Here is a 14655-nt window from a genome sequence, read left to right as displayed (position 1 = left end):
CCATATATAATATGGAACCGGATCTTCTCTGATCCATAATGAATTGGAGAATATCTAATTCATAACTAGGATTTCTTTAAAAAAATCGTAAGACCACAAATGAGACATCTGTGTCCTCGTAATAAAAAGAAATAAAATATTATTTAAAGTTTAAAAAAATATAAAAAATAAAATAATAATAATAATAAAAAAGAATAGAATGGCTGGGGTCAGTGACTCAGTGGGGGTGGCTAACCCTGACTGCTATTTGTCGTTGTCGGCCGGTCTTGGTTCCCAGTTTGAAGCTCTCTCTCATTATTTTCCAGGAAAAAAAATTGTGAGTAAAATTTTTTAGTAGAGGCCTGATTCTTGTTAGAAGATTTCTTTATACGGTTATACCTGATTCCTGCCACTTTTGCATGTCGTGATTTTTTCTGTCAAAGATAATCAAATGCCATTAATTCAGACAAATAAGCTACTGACTCTGTATTTTCTCATCAATCGTAATCTCATCAAATCACACCTTAACTTGAAACTGAATCCTACTAAAGTGGGTCGTGGTGGATGCCCCTACATATTATTTCGTCCAGCAATGGAAGGAGAAAATTTTGAATATATCATCAACAAATCGAGAGATCGAGGATTTTATTCAAAAGTATCTACGAATCAAGGCACAAAAATGGGCAAAAAAAACACAAGGAAACAATTCAAAAGACTCCTAATTAAACGACCCTTCGAATAATCTTATATAAATTCAAATCTCTTACACAAACAACAATTTTCTTGGAGGATCTTATTTAAATATGACTTTCTATGCATTTAGTAGTTCGTCGACATTGAGGGTCGAAGCACAAGCTTTTCAGAACTAAGAACAAGTCGGCAAATTAGCCGGAGGTGGCTGAATGCTTGTGTCGTTGGTGTTCCCATTCTGCACAATGATAACAGTGTTCATACCCCAGCTCGCATGCCGTTCCAAATGGCAGTGCATAAACCAAACCCCTGCAAACCATCCATCGCCATTTATATCATTCACTCACAATCTATATATATAGTAGCCTTAGTAGGAGATAATAAAGACATAGAAGCGCTACAAATTCTAAATTTTATTTTGAAAAGTTGATTCTTAAATGATTTGTCATCGTTGCTTGAGATTTATTATTTTGAGAAATATGTTATCATGACATATTATTTGAGAATCACTTTTTAGAACAAAAATTTGGAAGGTTTAACATTTCTAAAAAAGACAAGAGAACAGAAAAATAGAGAGAGTACCAGGATTGTCTGCGACGAATCTAATGACAGCCCATCCATTTTTAGGAACTCCAATGGTGTTAACTTCCGGTGGATCAACCAAATTGTATTTGGTGGAATTTTCGGGGGCCCAATTGCCATAACCGGTTCCAACCAAATAGAAGCTAAAACCATGAAGATGCATTGGATGGTTCTCTGCATTCCCAATATTAGTCCCTTGGAACACGATTTCCACGGATTCCCCCCACTTTATGATCTTTGCCTTGGTTCCCACGCTTGGGTATAACATACTATCTTCCACCTCTCCCGTGAAGTTAAATACATGCGGCGGCTTACCGGGGAAATCTGGTTCAAAAACATCCGTCAAGTTCCTGCATAAAGGTTTTAAAGCTTGAGTCATTAAATAATCGAAAAAAAGTAAATTTTATCACATAATTAATAAATAGTTTTAACACGTGGACATGGTATTACTTGTAGTATGCTTGAAGGATATCAGTGGTTGGGCTGGAGAAACTTATGTTGTTCAGGCTGGCAGAAAGCCTGTTCCCATTTGGACCCCCGCAGGATGCATTAGCGCAAAGAATCTGGTTCACAGAAACTGTGATGATGATTTGTTTGGTGATGTTTTTGGGCACATCAACGGGGTGGTCGGAGCTTGCCAATGCCCTGATGCGAGTTGTGAAGTTGTCTGCGGCGTCTTTGTCGGTGACGTTAGGAAGCGTCGGATAGGCAGGGGAGGTTGGAGGAGTGTAGGTGCCTGTGTACTGAAGAATTGCCGAAGTGTTGGTGCTGTCGAACGGAGCTCCGGAGTCGAAGAATGGCGAAGCGGCGATGTAGTAATAACTTGCTGCCTGGTTTGCTGTGAGCAAGATGTCCATCGTTTGCCCTGGGGTTATCATTATGTAGCTCGTCGTTATCGGCTTTATGTATGCGGCGTCCTGCGCCACAACTGTCAGGTTGTGTTTTGCGATTCCGAAGAACATTTCTTCATTCATCACCGCATTTACTAGACGGAGAAGATATGTCTTTCCGGGCACGACTGACAAATTGTAACTTGTATCTGAAATATATATCATCGTATGATATATAATATTATTAGACCTGCTCTGTTCCGGTATATTGAAAGATTTTTGTTGTTAATTACCATTGGAGCAATTATTTGGAAATCCTGGTTGGCCATTGATGGCAAATGCATCTGATGGAGTTGGATCAGCACCGGTTTCCGTGGCCTCGTCGATTAATTGCTTGACATCTCCATTGTACCATTCCCCTGAAACACGTACAATCAAAATGAAGAATTTGTAAAAATATATGCATTAACTTATCAGCAATTTTTTTGCAGGAAATATTCAGTTATTATATACCAAGTATGAGCACATGCTCGGCATAGGGCTCGGGAAATGGATAGGTAGTTCCAAGTTCGGGCAAGATGACAATGGCGCCATGGATTGTGGCACGTGACCAGTCACTGTGGGCGTGCCACCAAAGAGTTCCTTCTTCGGTAGAGAAGATAACTTCATAGGTGAAGTTTTTCCCTGGCTTAATGGGGCACTGTGTGATGTTCTCAGGACCATCGGACCATGGATTTCTTGGTTGCTTCACTCCGTGCCTGTCATGACCAAACTATTCTTTAGTTTTCATGATAATTTGATTAATTCCAACCCCACACAGAGAGAGAAGGAATTATTACCAGTGAATAGTGACACCATAATCTCCGTTATTGTGAACATTGACAAACGCCTTATCGCCTTTGCGAACATGAATGGCTGGGCCAGGCCATGAGTGATTTACAGTAAACATGCTCTTTGTGGTACACAGCCGAGTAAAATTCGTCTCCCTCAGCTGCATTAATCAAGACCAACAATGATATTATAAAACCACTCATACGAAACTTTTCTGGTTCTGGGTTTACTATAACTACTGCTAACATAACAGGAAGGAACACTTACAATGAAGCTATAATGGTGGACGTTGTAAGCGGAAGAAAGCAGCAGCGCATCGATGAACAAAAAGCCGAGGAGAGCAAGGATCGAACCCATCTTGTGTACACCCATGCTGCAATAAGTCCCTGTACGCCTTCTGTGACTTTCAGCTACGACTTGGGGTCTATAAGTCTATTTATAGAGCCAACTTTCGTACAAAATTACAACTTTATACACCCTAAATTAAGGGTCATTTGTAATGTTTTTCCTAAATTATAAATAATATTTATAATTGAGATTTTTGTCACCATTAAACGTGCATGAAAATATTTGAAGGACTAAAAAGGTAAAGTCAAAATCACATGCTCACTAATTTGTTAAGGCTCCAATTGTTTTGACCTAAAATAATTTATGAAAAATTATTTTTCTATTTTTCAGTGTTTGGTGCGACATAATAATAGTTAATGAAAAATATTTTTTGTTTGACCAAAAATTCTTCTCTAATTTTCGAAAAATTGTTTTTATTTTTAAAAATCTTAAATGACTTTTCGAGTTTGAACATCTCATTCTCAAATCGATAGACTCAACCGAAAATTCGGTGGGGTCTCGAGTTGGTCCTGGTCAAGTCCCTGCGAGACTCGGTTAGGACACCTCCAAGAGCTAGTCAGGACAGTTTCGTAAGTTAGAGTTTAATATGATTGAACAAAGGAGAGGATGTTGCAAAAATATATATATAATTTTTCATTACAAAATAAGAATAATTTTATGTATCACACAATTATTTTACTATGCTGACATGATACAGTGAATTCACCTTTAAATAAATTTTGTTAAAAAAAAATAAAAATTGACAATGACACGTGGACATATTTTAGAAGTCTTTAGACCTTATGAAAAGCATGGGAGATAAGGTGTTCATGAGTTTTCACCTTTCAGCAATTGAATCACAAATTTTGGATCCCCAAACGGGCGAGGGCTAATATTAGAGTAATTCTAGAACGCCTACTTGTCTCATATTAAGAATGATGGGGTTATTAAAATCATCATTTGATCAAAATTCAATAATGATCAATCACAAGCCCAATAGTAATTTTAATAACCACATCATTCTTAGTAGGACACAAGTAAACCTTCTAATATTATGACTTCTACTGCAAGCTAGCCAACTTTTTTTTTTCTTTTTTTTTTTTCTACATGAGTCGGCACCTCACGCGCGTTATATAAAATTAAGTGCGATGTGTACGTCAAGTGATCATCAATTTTTAAAGTCTATAATTTTTTTTTTTTTTTATAAATAAAATATACTGATTTCATTTAACTCATAAAGTTTATGAATTTTATTTAATATTGCATCGAATATGAAAATTCCACACATTCTTTTTCCAGTCAAGTCACAAAATAATCTCAAACATCCCAAATATTGTGTTGTAGAATAATAGAAGTATCATAGTTTCAAAAAATAAATAAATAAAGTATCTTGAAACTTGTGGTCATAAAATTTGGAAGGTGGAAAAATTAGTGGCACGTGGGAATAGGTTCCCACCCCATATGCTGTAATTAAAAAAAGTCGAAAGAATATTTCTTGTTTTTTTTATTGTTTTCCTTTTCTCTTTTTTTTTTTTAATTAAAAAAAATAGCGTAATGGAATACGAGGCGGCAGGGATTATGTTAAGCCTTAATTATACACGATGCCATATTAATTAATTACAACAAAACGACCAAAGAAACAACTCAGATATACAACATAGCAACCTAGATTAAAGTTCTTAATATATATTTATTAGTACATAAGTTATACTTTTATGCCTTTCAACGCCCTTTTTCCAACTGGTCAACTAAAATTTTAACATCACGTATTGAAATAAGTACATATGATGATACCCTTTAATTAATTAATTAATAGGCCTCGTCGTTGTCGTGGAAGATAAAAACAAATAACTTTTTAACATTAACAAAATGAAGCAGGAGAATTTTAACATTAAAATTACATGCAGCGTGTGTAACCCACAAGTGCTTATTTTAATTAAAAGGTAATACTTTGAAAATTGTACAGGCACTTTAGAGGGAAGAACAATTTTAATTAATGTCGGTATAATAATATGATTGATAACTCGAAGACGTTATGCATGAATAAATTAACCTCCATTCATGACATGTGCACATCACGTCAACAGTAAATTAAACGCTTGGCAAATACAGCTATCCCTCTAACAATTGGTGGAGCAAATATAGATGGAAGAATATCCTGCTTTTATTCACAATATTGTAATCTCTGAAAAGTACAATGAAAACATGAGATTTTCACTACAAATATTACAAAAAAAGTACTACGTATCTACCCTTTTTTTTTTTTTTTTTTTCTAACCCTGCAAAAAGCGAGAAGAAGATGTAAAATGTTAGGAGAAGAAAAGAATGTAGCGTGCGGTAAATAGGCAATTGCAAAGAGAGATCGAATTGGGCCATTCGACAGCCTGGAGACAGAGAGAGAGAGAGAGAGTGTTGAAACTTTTGACAAGACAAAAGCAGACTATGGGAATCGGATAACAGGCCAGGATAGAGCTGTTGGGCATTTGACAGAATGTAATATGTGTGGGAAAAGTAACATTGTAATTTAATGGCATCTGAGAACTGAGATAACCTTAAATCAGTTTTCTGGGGGGCAATCTTACCTTAAATCAACGCTATTACTGGTGCCACCCTTGGAGCTAACAGAACTCAGAACAACTGAGAAATTCTGGAGATGAAAAGCTGTTGAAGATGGAGACATAGTTTAGAGGAGGATTGAAGAAATTCAAAGCAGGAGCTTGCTTGATTTTATATGGCTTATCATATTTTGTTAGTACAAAAAAAAAATGAAGTACAAAGATGTACTGCATCTACTTTTGGTTTGCAATAGTTAATCCTTTGTTTCACCTAGTCACTATTTATTTTATGGACATAATTTAAAAGTGAGAAAAGTGGGAGGCTCTTTTGGGTAATACTTGTGATGATTAGATTGGAGGAAGAAAGAAGCTGTAAGAATAGTGTTTGGCTTGAGTGAAAATTCAAAGTCAAGAATGTCATAGTCTTGGTAAGATTCTTGTGCCACAAAAATCCATTATTTCATCATTATATATATGGTTAGAAAGAAGATTTATATGCCTCTACTAAATCACCATCTGGTACATCACCATGCATGTGCATATATACAGGAACAGGATAGGATAATTCACTGACAATTTTCCTATCCATGACATTTGACAACCAAACGTACAATATGCATGCTTTCAATTATTATTATTTGTGTTTTCCCGCCTTTATCAAAAGAACTCATCTGCTTTTGAGTAATGTGGCCGACTGCTCTTTATCGTTGTCTGCAGTCTCGCTTCTTTGAATTGTTTAGTAATGGAAAAAAAAAAAAAAAAAAAAAAAAAGGAGTTTGACTTTTGAAAAAGAAATGAAGGAAAATATGCATGGCAATTTCTATTGATATCTATCTAACTTTCTCTTAGCTTTGAATCCGGCACTAGAAATATGCATGGCAGCAGTTTTTCAGGGCATAATATAGTACAAACATTTGGCATGCATAATTTGCACCATCTCACCTAAAACTTACCATGGACCGTGACATATTAATTCGCATGTGTCCCTACGTACCCTCTCAATCAATATCGCGCACATGACACAACAATATTGAGTCTGACAATATTACGTACAATTTCAGAACAAAGCTTCCATTCAAGACATAATATACTACAACCATTTGGCATATATATAACACATTAATCAGTGGCGGATATATTTGCAACTTTATATTGAAATTTTCTTTTATACCATGAATAGGTTCTTCACCTCTTGTATTTTTTGTATTATAAGATAATTTTTTAATTATTATTGTTTCTTCGATCAATAAACTATTTGGCGTTTTTATACAGGAAATTAGATCGTACAGTGAACTATTATTGATCCTTCCATATGTTATTAGGAAATCACTTGTAGCTTGTTAGAAACCTCTTGTTTTGTGTAACTCAACTTGCAGCTTGTTAGTTGTTTCTGTCATAGTGTGAACACCGAGCTTATTTCCATTTTCGCAATAAAATGTTGAATGAATTTTTTTTACAAGAAATTTAGTTATCTATATAGAAAGGAAAATAATTGAGAAGTTCAATTCAGATTCTATACTTAATGATTTTAGTTCTCTACAATTTTAGAATCTTTTTTTTTTTGCATTTTTGGTTTTTTTTTTTTTTGGTTTTGTTTTTATATTAGTACCTATGTGTTATTAATATATAAATATTGATACAGATTTATGAAGTTTCACCGATATAATTTTGGGAAAAATGAAAAATTAGTCCTTGTGGTTTACTTGATTTGCAATTAACTCCTGGTTGTATCAAAATGAACTTAAAAGTCCCTAAGATATATGCCAAAAAAATAAGTTAGTCCTTACAATCAAATTTTGTTTACTGACTTAACTAATTTTGACAAGGTGAAATGTTAGAGGCAATAAAATTGTGATAGTTGTCTAATTTAAGTCAGTGTTACACTAATAGAATATGTTAAATTAGTCGACGAAATTTGACTGTAGGGACTAAATTATTTTTTTTGCATAGCTCACGAACCTTTGAGTTTATTTCGATACCACAATAAGCTAATTGTAAATCAAGTAAACCATAATGACTAATTTTACATTTTTTTCCTATAATTTTTGTTACAAACATTGTGTAATAAAACATTTCATTTCTGTTTTAAATTGTGTTTATATATATATATATATATATAACCCTAGCCTTGGCCAGCAGAACAAAAATGTGAATTTAGACAAAAGATGCATTCATATCGAAAGAGGGGTCCACGGTTATTGACCACCTGCGTGGGCTCTACAGTAAAAGTAGGGCCCTAAAAGTTAAAAGACCAAGAACAAAGTGCCAAATCATTTGGTACCACAGCATCCACATCAGTTTTCCAGGCGTCGGGACTCGGAAGGAAGCGTGCGTGAAAAAAAAATTAAAAGAGGTGGCGGACAAAAATAATGCCAAACAAGAATATTATTTTTCAAAAAATTTAACTTCTAATATTTTTATTTTTTATATTATATTAATATTTTTTACTATTATTCAAATAAAAAAATAATTACAGAATAATTTTTTTATATTTTATTATTATTTCATACTAAACATTCTTACTTTTTTTTTTTTAATCAATTAATTTTCGTTATAGTGAAAAAGCTAAAAGCCTTTGCCAAATAGACCCGAGTGTTTCGAGAGCTATTTATAGCCTTGATGTCTTGCCACCAATTCATCGGAATATAAAAATTATGGGTAAAAAGACAGTTACAGTTAATGGTTACTGGTTAAAATCTAATTGTAACCGCTTAAGTAGTTAGTAAAATCCGCTAACGGCCTAAGAGATTAACTGCTAACCGCTTTCTAAAAACAAAAACAAAAACAAAAACAAAACAACACAACACAATGCTTCTAAATTTTTATACATTTTTTTAATATTTAAACACAAAAACAATGTCGTTTTATATATATAGATGCTATTAGTGGTTAGCGATTTTTTCAAATTGTAAAGCCACTAATCACACCATCTTAAACAATTAATAATTTTGTTTAATCCCCTTCAAAAGCAATTAGCGGTTAAAACACCCATTATTTCAACACTGATAAAAATAAAAGATCTACTAGGTTGAGAAAACATGGGAAAAACATGGGACAAAATACACGTGACAGCTCCTTGCATGGGTCAGCTTAGCTATGTTTGCCAAGAGAAGGGCCCGGCATTGTAGCTGGAACGGCACTGTTCCAGCTACAGTGCCAACTGACACGTGGCAGAAAAACTTGACTTTTTCATATTAATTTTTTTTTTAAAGCAAAATATTAAAATAAATAAATAAAAATGAGGGAAAGATGGGGTGGCTCCAGCCACCCCCTTGGCCAAAAATGGGGTGGTCGGGCCGATCTGGGGGTGATCGAACCACCCCCGTGGCCAAGGGGGTGGTCCGGCCACCTCCTTGGCCAAAAAAAAAAAAAAAAGGGAACGGGTGCACTTGGGGGTGGCCGAAACCACCCCCAAGGTTCTTCACCTCTTGTATTTTTTGTATTATAAGATAATTTTTTAATTATTATTGTTTCTTCAATAAACTATTTGGCGTTTTTATACAGGAAATTAGATCATACAGTGAACTATATATTATTGATCCTTCCATATGTTATTAGGAAATCACTTGTAGCTTGTTAGAAACCTCTTGTTTTGTGTAACTCAACTTGCAGCTTGTTAGTTGTTTCTGTCATAGTGCTTATTTCCATTTTTGCAATAAAATGTTGAATGAATTTTTTTACAAGAAATTTAGTTATCTATATAGAAAGGAAAATAATTGAGAAGTTCAATTCAGATTCTATACTAAATGATTTTAGTTCTCTACACTTTTAGAATCTTTTTTTTTTTTTTTTTTTTTAGTACCTATGTGTTATTAATATATCAATATTGATACATATTTATGAAGTTTTACCGATATAATTTTGAAAAAAATGCAAAATTAGTCCTTGTAGTTTACCTAATTTGCAATTAACTTCCGGTTGTATCAAAATGAACTCAAAGGTTCATGAGATATATGCCAAAAAAATAAGTTAGTCCTTACAATCAAATTTCGTTCACTGACTTAACTAATTTTGATAAGGTAAAACGTTAGAGGCAATAAAATTGTGATAGTTATCTGATTTAAGTCAGTGTCACACTAATGGAATATGTTAAATTAGTAAACGAAATTTAACTGTAGGGACTAAATTATTTTTTTTGCATAGTTCACGGACCTTTAAGTTTATTTTGATACCACAATGAGCTAATTGTAAATCAAGTAAACCATAATAACTAATTTTACATTTTTTCCCTATAATTTTTGTTACAAACATTGTGTAATAAAACATTTCATTTCTGTTTTAAATTGTGTTTATCATTTATAATATATAAAAATAAATAAAACCCTAGCCTTGGCCAGCAGAACAAAAATGTGAATTTGGACAAAAGATGCATTCATATCGAAAGAGGGGTCCACGGTTATTGGCCACGTGCGTGGGCTCTACAGTAAAAGTTGGGGCCCTAAAAGTTAAAAGACCAAAAACAAAGTGCCAAATCATTTTTCAAAAAAGTTAAAAGAAGAAAAAAGTTAAAAGAAGTGGCGGACAAAAATAATGCCAAACAACAATATTATTTTTCAAAAAATTCAACTTCTAATATTTTTATTTTTTATATTATATTAATATTTTTTACTATTATTTAAATAAAAAAATCATTATAAAATATATTTTTTTATATATTTTTATTATTTCATTCCAAACATTCTTACTTTTTTAATCAATTAATTTTCGTTACAATGAAAAAGCTAAAAGCCTTTGCCAAATAGACCCTAGTGTTTTGAGAGTTATTTATAGCCTTGATGTCTTGTCACCAATTTATCGGAATATAAAAATTATGAGTGAAAAGAAAGTTACAGTTAGTAGTTATTGACTAAAACCACTAATTCTAACCACTTAGGTGGTTAGTAAAATCCGCTAACTGCTTTAGAGATTAACCGCTAACCGCTTTCTAAAAAAAAAACAAAACAACACAACACATCGCTTCTAGATTTTTATACGTTTTTTTAATATTTAAACACAAAAACAATGTCGATATATATATATATATATATATATATATATATGCTATTAGTGGTTAGTGATTTTTTAAAATCGTAAAGCCACTAATCACACCATCTTAAACAATTAGTAATTTTGTTTAATCGCCTTCAAAAACAATTAGCGGTTAAAACACCCATTATTTCAACACTGACAAAAATAAAAGATCTACTAGGTTGAGAAAACATCGGAAAAATATGGGACAAAATACACATGACAGCTACTTGCATGGGTCAGCTTGTTTTTATAAAGCACGTTGATTTTTTCGCGCTAAGCGTCTCAATCATGATTGCCACGCATGATTGAGACGCTACGCAAGCAATGATCTCATACTTTACTTTTCTCATATAAAGGGTTTAATTGTTGGCTCAATATGTTTTTTAAATAATGTCACTCACCTACTTTTTTGCAAAAATGTTTATTATTATTATTATTATTATTATTATTAAATGGGAACCTAGTTTTTGTTGGATGACTCTTAAAACTGTAGTTTTTCTCAAATTATGAAATTTATGCTATTTTTAAATATTGAAACGCTTCAAAAATGTCATATATAAAAAAATGGCAAGTTATCGAGGAACCTAGAAAAAAAATTTAAGTACAAATTTTTTTTGCTTCACTTTTGCAAAGATACTTATTCTTACAAAAAAGAAAAAAACAAAGAAAAAAAAAAGGAGTTTTTGGTTTAAAGCTTTGTTTACAACATAGAAAGCAAGAAAACAGAAATATATATATATATATATAATTTTTGGGTAAATATATTATAAATCTCTGAGTCAACATGTCACAACTGTAAAATTCCTAAGTTGTATTTTTTTTTATTTTTTTTTATTTTTTTATTTATTTTTTTTTCGAATTGTTACTCCCCTGGTCAAACGAAAATGCAAAAAAAATTCCTACCATTAGATTTTCCCTCAAATGTTTAACGTCCGTCAGTCCCAAACTATATGCATCGTTTTGCCACGTCAACATATTAATTTAATTTTTTTTAAAAAAAAAAAATTGAAGTGGTGGCCAGCGGTGGGGCTGCCACCCTTGGCCACCCCCAACCTCTATGGGGCTAGGGGTGGGCAAACCACCCTAAATTTTATATTATTTCTACTGGAGTTGAATAGAAGGGAAGATACCTAGAAGATAGTTTGTTAATAGCTACTTGTCTGATAGAAAGATTTCAAGTTTGCTTGTTTATTTATTTGTGGCCCCAGGAGTGGGCAAACCATCCTAAATTTATATTATTTTTGCTGGAGTTGAATACAAGGGAAGATAAGCAGAAGACAGTTTGTTAATAGCTACTCATCATAGAAGAATTTTAAGTTTACTTGTTTATTTTTTTGCGGCAGCTTAGGAGTGAGCAAACCACCCTAAATTTTATATTATTTCTACATGAGTTGAATAGAAAAGAAGATAAGTAGAAGACAGTTTGTTAATAGCTACTCGTCTGACATAAGGATTTAAAGTTTGCTTGGTCATTTATTTGCTTATGGCTTTTACAGAATAAATCTAAAAGGTGAATATCATGTAGGAAAAAAACTCAGCAACAAAGATAAGATGATAAAGTTTCTGGGTTGAAAGTCATGTCCATTTCTATGACTTTTTGGTAAACAAAGTCATAGAAAGTTTGTCCCAAGTTGCAGCGGTGCAGGCTTGATGCCCTTTTATTGTAGTTGATCGATGTATAGCATGCACGTGATACAAATGGCAAATTGAGGCTCCTGCAAAAGGCTTCGTCTCAGCTACATGTCCACCATACAAGCACAAATACTATTAGGTAGAGACTAAAGTACGTTACGTACGGAGGCCGGGATCTATTCGGATACAGTGCATGCGGGCCTAGCCTGCGGGCTGCAGGTAATTGACGGCAGTGTTTGTCAATTAAACGGACTTGTACTCTATCCGGCCTCTTCCTCAATTCAAAAAGAAAAAATTATCTTCACCTCAAAATTAATCATAATATTCTTAATTTTTATATTACATCAATTTTTATTATTATTATTATTATTATTCAAATAAAAAAATTATTACAAAACAAATTTTTTATATTTTTTCTTCTAAAATATATTTTTTTACTTTTCTCCACAAAATATTTTAACTAAAACTAATCAAACACATATTCTTAAAAATGCACTATAGTGCCAGCCCTGGGCCTGGCCTCTTGGCAAACACTACCGACAAGAAGTCATCCCAACCCAACAGCATTTCAAGACAACCTGGGAGCCAAAGATAATATTATATAAATAAGCCAAGAAAATAATAGGGAAATGCTAGAATGCATTCATTTCCCCGCATTTAGCCCATCAAATGCTATGTGGCAGGCCCTCTTATTACACTACAAAAAAATAGATGTTTTTTGACGTGGCAAACAGTAACTTATGTTTGCCACGTCAAAAACTTTTGACATGTCTAAGTAGACACGTCAAAAAAAATATTATTGACGTATTGTATTTTAATACGTCAAAAGTTTTTGATGTGCCTATTTTACACGTTAAAAGTTTTTGACGTGTCTAACCAGCATATCAAAAAAAATAAATTGTTTAGTTGTAAATAATTAGGTAATAATTGATATAAAAAATATGTATTAAAAAACAATTAATTTTAACTGGCATAAAAAATTAAATTTGATTGGATAGGAAAATTAAGTTTATCATATTAATTAGTATAAATTACTTGGTATATATATATATATATATGTGTACGTACGTATATATATATCACATGCATGCCAATTAATATATATATATATATATATATATATATATATATATGTGTGTGTGTGTGTGTGTGTGTGTGTGTGTGTGTGTGATATTATCATGCATATATCAGTCTAGTTATAATATTAATATGATGGCTGGCCATATTAATTTTTAAAAAATATATATTAAAACTACTCAATACATTTATGTTATAAGACCCGCAAACCTCACATTAACTCGGCCAACACAAAATATGTGGTCGGTGAGTGGATACATCTAATTATCTATACATCTAGAATACTAATTTATTTATTCTCTAATTAATTGTAATTGTGCTGTATGGATAATGTGGACATATAAGAAGAAGAAAATTATATAATAGAATAAATATAATTTTTAATAGAAATTATATGACAGGGTAAATATAATTTTAATAGAACTATAATTTAATATATAATCTTAATAAAATTAAAATAAATATAATTAAATATAATTTTATATGTTTTTGACGTGTTGTAGTTAAAACGTCAAAACATTTTGACGTGTCTAACCAACATGTCAAAAACTTTTGACGTGTCTAAGTAGACACGTCAAAAAAAATATTGTTGACGCGTTGTATTTTAACACGTCAAAAGTTTTTGACGTGCCTATTTGACACGTCAAAAGTTTTTGACGTGTTATCCTAACACGTCAAAAACATAACACGTCAAAAGTTTTTGATGTGTCTAACCAGCACGTCAAAAAAAATAAATTGTTTAGTTGTAAATAATTAGGTAATAATTGATATAAAAAATATGTATTAAAAAACAATTAATTTTAATTGGCGTACAAAATTAATTTTGATTGGATAGGAAAATTATAGTTTATCATATTAGTATAAATTACTTGGTATATATGTATACGTATATATATCACATGCATATCAATTAATTAATATCACATGTATATTATATAATTAATGTACACTAATTAAACATAATCATGCTATATTAATAAAGCCCGGAAATTATCATGCGTGCATAATCATACTAATATTGTATACCAATTAATTAATATAATCAACCATTTCATTAATATTAATTTGAATATGATATTAATTATCATGCATAAATCAGTCTAGTAATATTGTATGGATATTAAATTATTTATTCTCTAATT

The 14655-nt window shown here is 32.1% G+C and overlaps 1 protein-coding gene across 1 annotated transcript; it reads right to left on the bottom strand.

Moving 5' to 3' along the window:
• Positions 1-670: 670 nt before the first annotated feature.
• On the bottom strand, positions 671-3305 carry LOC132184402 (laccase-14-like). The gene is made up of 7 exons (XM_059598030.2): positions 3180-3305; positions 2921-3072; positions 2595-2839; positions 2375-2500; positions 1702-2290; positions 1252-1601; positions 671-978 (listed from the first exon to the last, which is right to left on the bottom strand). The coding sequence occupies exons 1-7, from the start codon at positions 3282-3284 to the stop codon at positions 845-847; spliced, it is 1701 nt and encodes a 566-aa protein (XP_059454013.2). The 5' UTR covers positions 3285-3305; the 3' UTR covers positions 671-844.
• Positions 3306-14655: the final 11350 nt, after the last annotated feature.

This window comes from Corylus avellana, chromosome 7 (genome assembly GCF_965113065.1).
Source record: "Corylus avellana chromosome 7, dhCorAvel1.hap1.2, whole genome shotgun sequence".
Lineage (NCBI taxonomy): Eukaryota > Viridiplantae > Streptophyta > Magnoliopsida > Fagales > Betulaceae > Corylus > Corylus avellana.
Note: the sequence above shows the minus strand (reverse complement) of the source record. Positions and strands in the feature narration are given on the sequence as shown.

Coding starts and splice junctions, on each gene's coding strand:
- LOC132184402 (XM_059598030.2), bottom strand. CDS start 3,284: ATGGGTGTACACAAGATGGGTTCGATCCTTGCTCTCCTCGGCTTTTTG. Junction 2,840..2,920: donor TATGGTGTCACTATTCACTG/GTAATAATTCCT, acceptor TGGTCATGACAG/GCACGGAGTGAAGCAACCAA. Junction 2,501..2,594: donor CGAGCATGTGCTCATACTTG/GTATATAATAAC, acceptor TACGTGTTTCAG/GGGAATGGTACAATGGAGAT.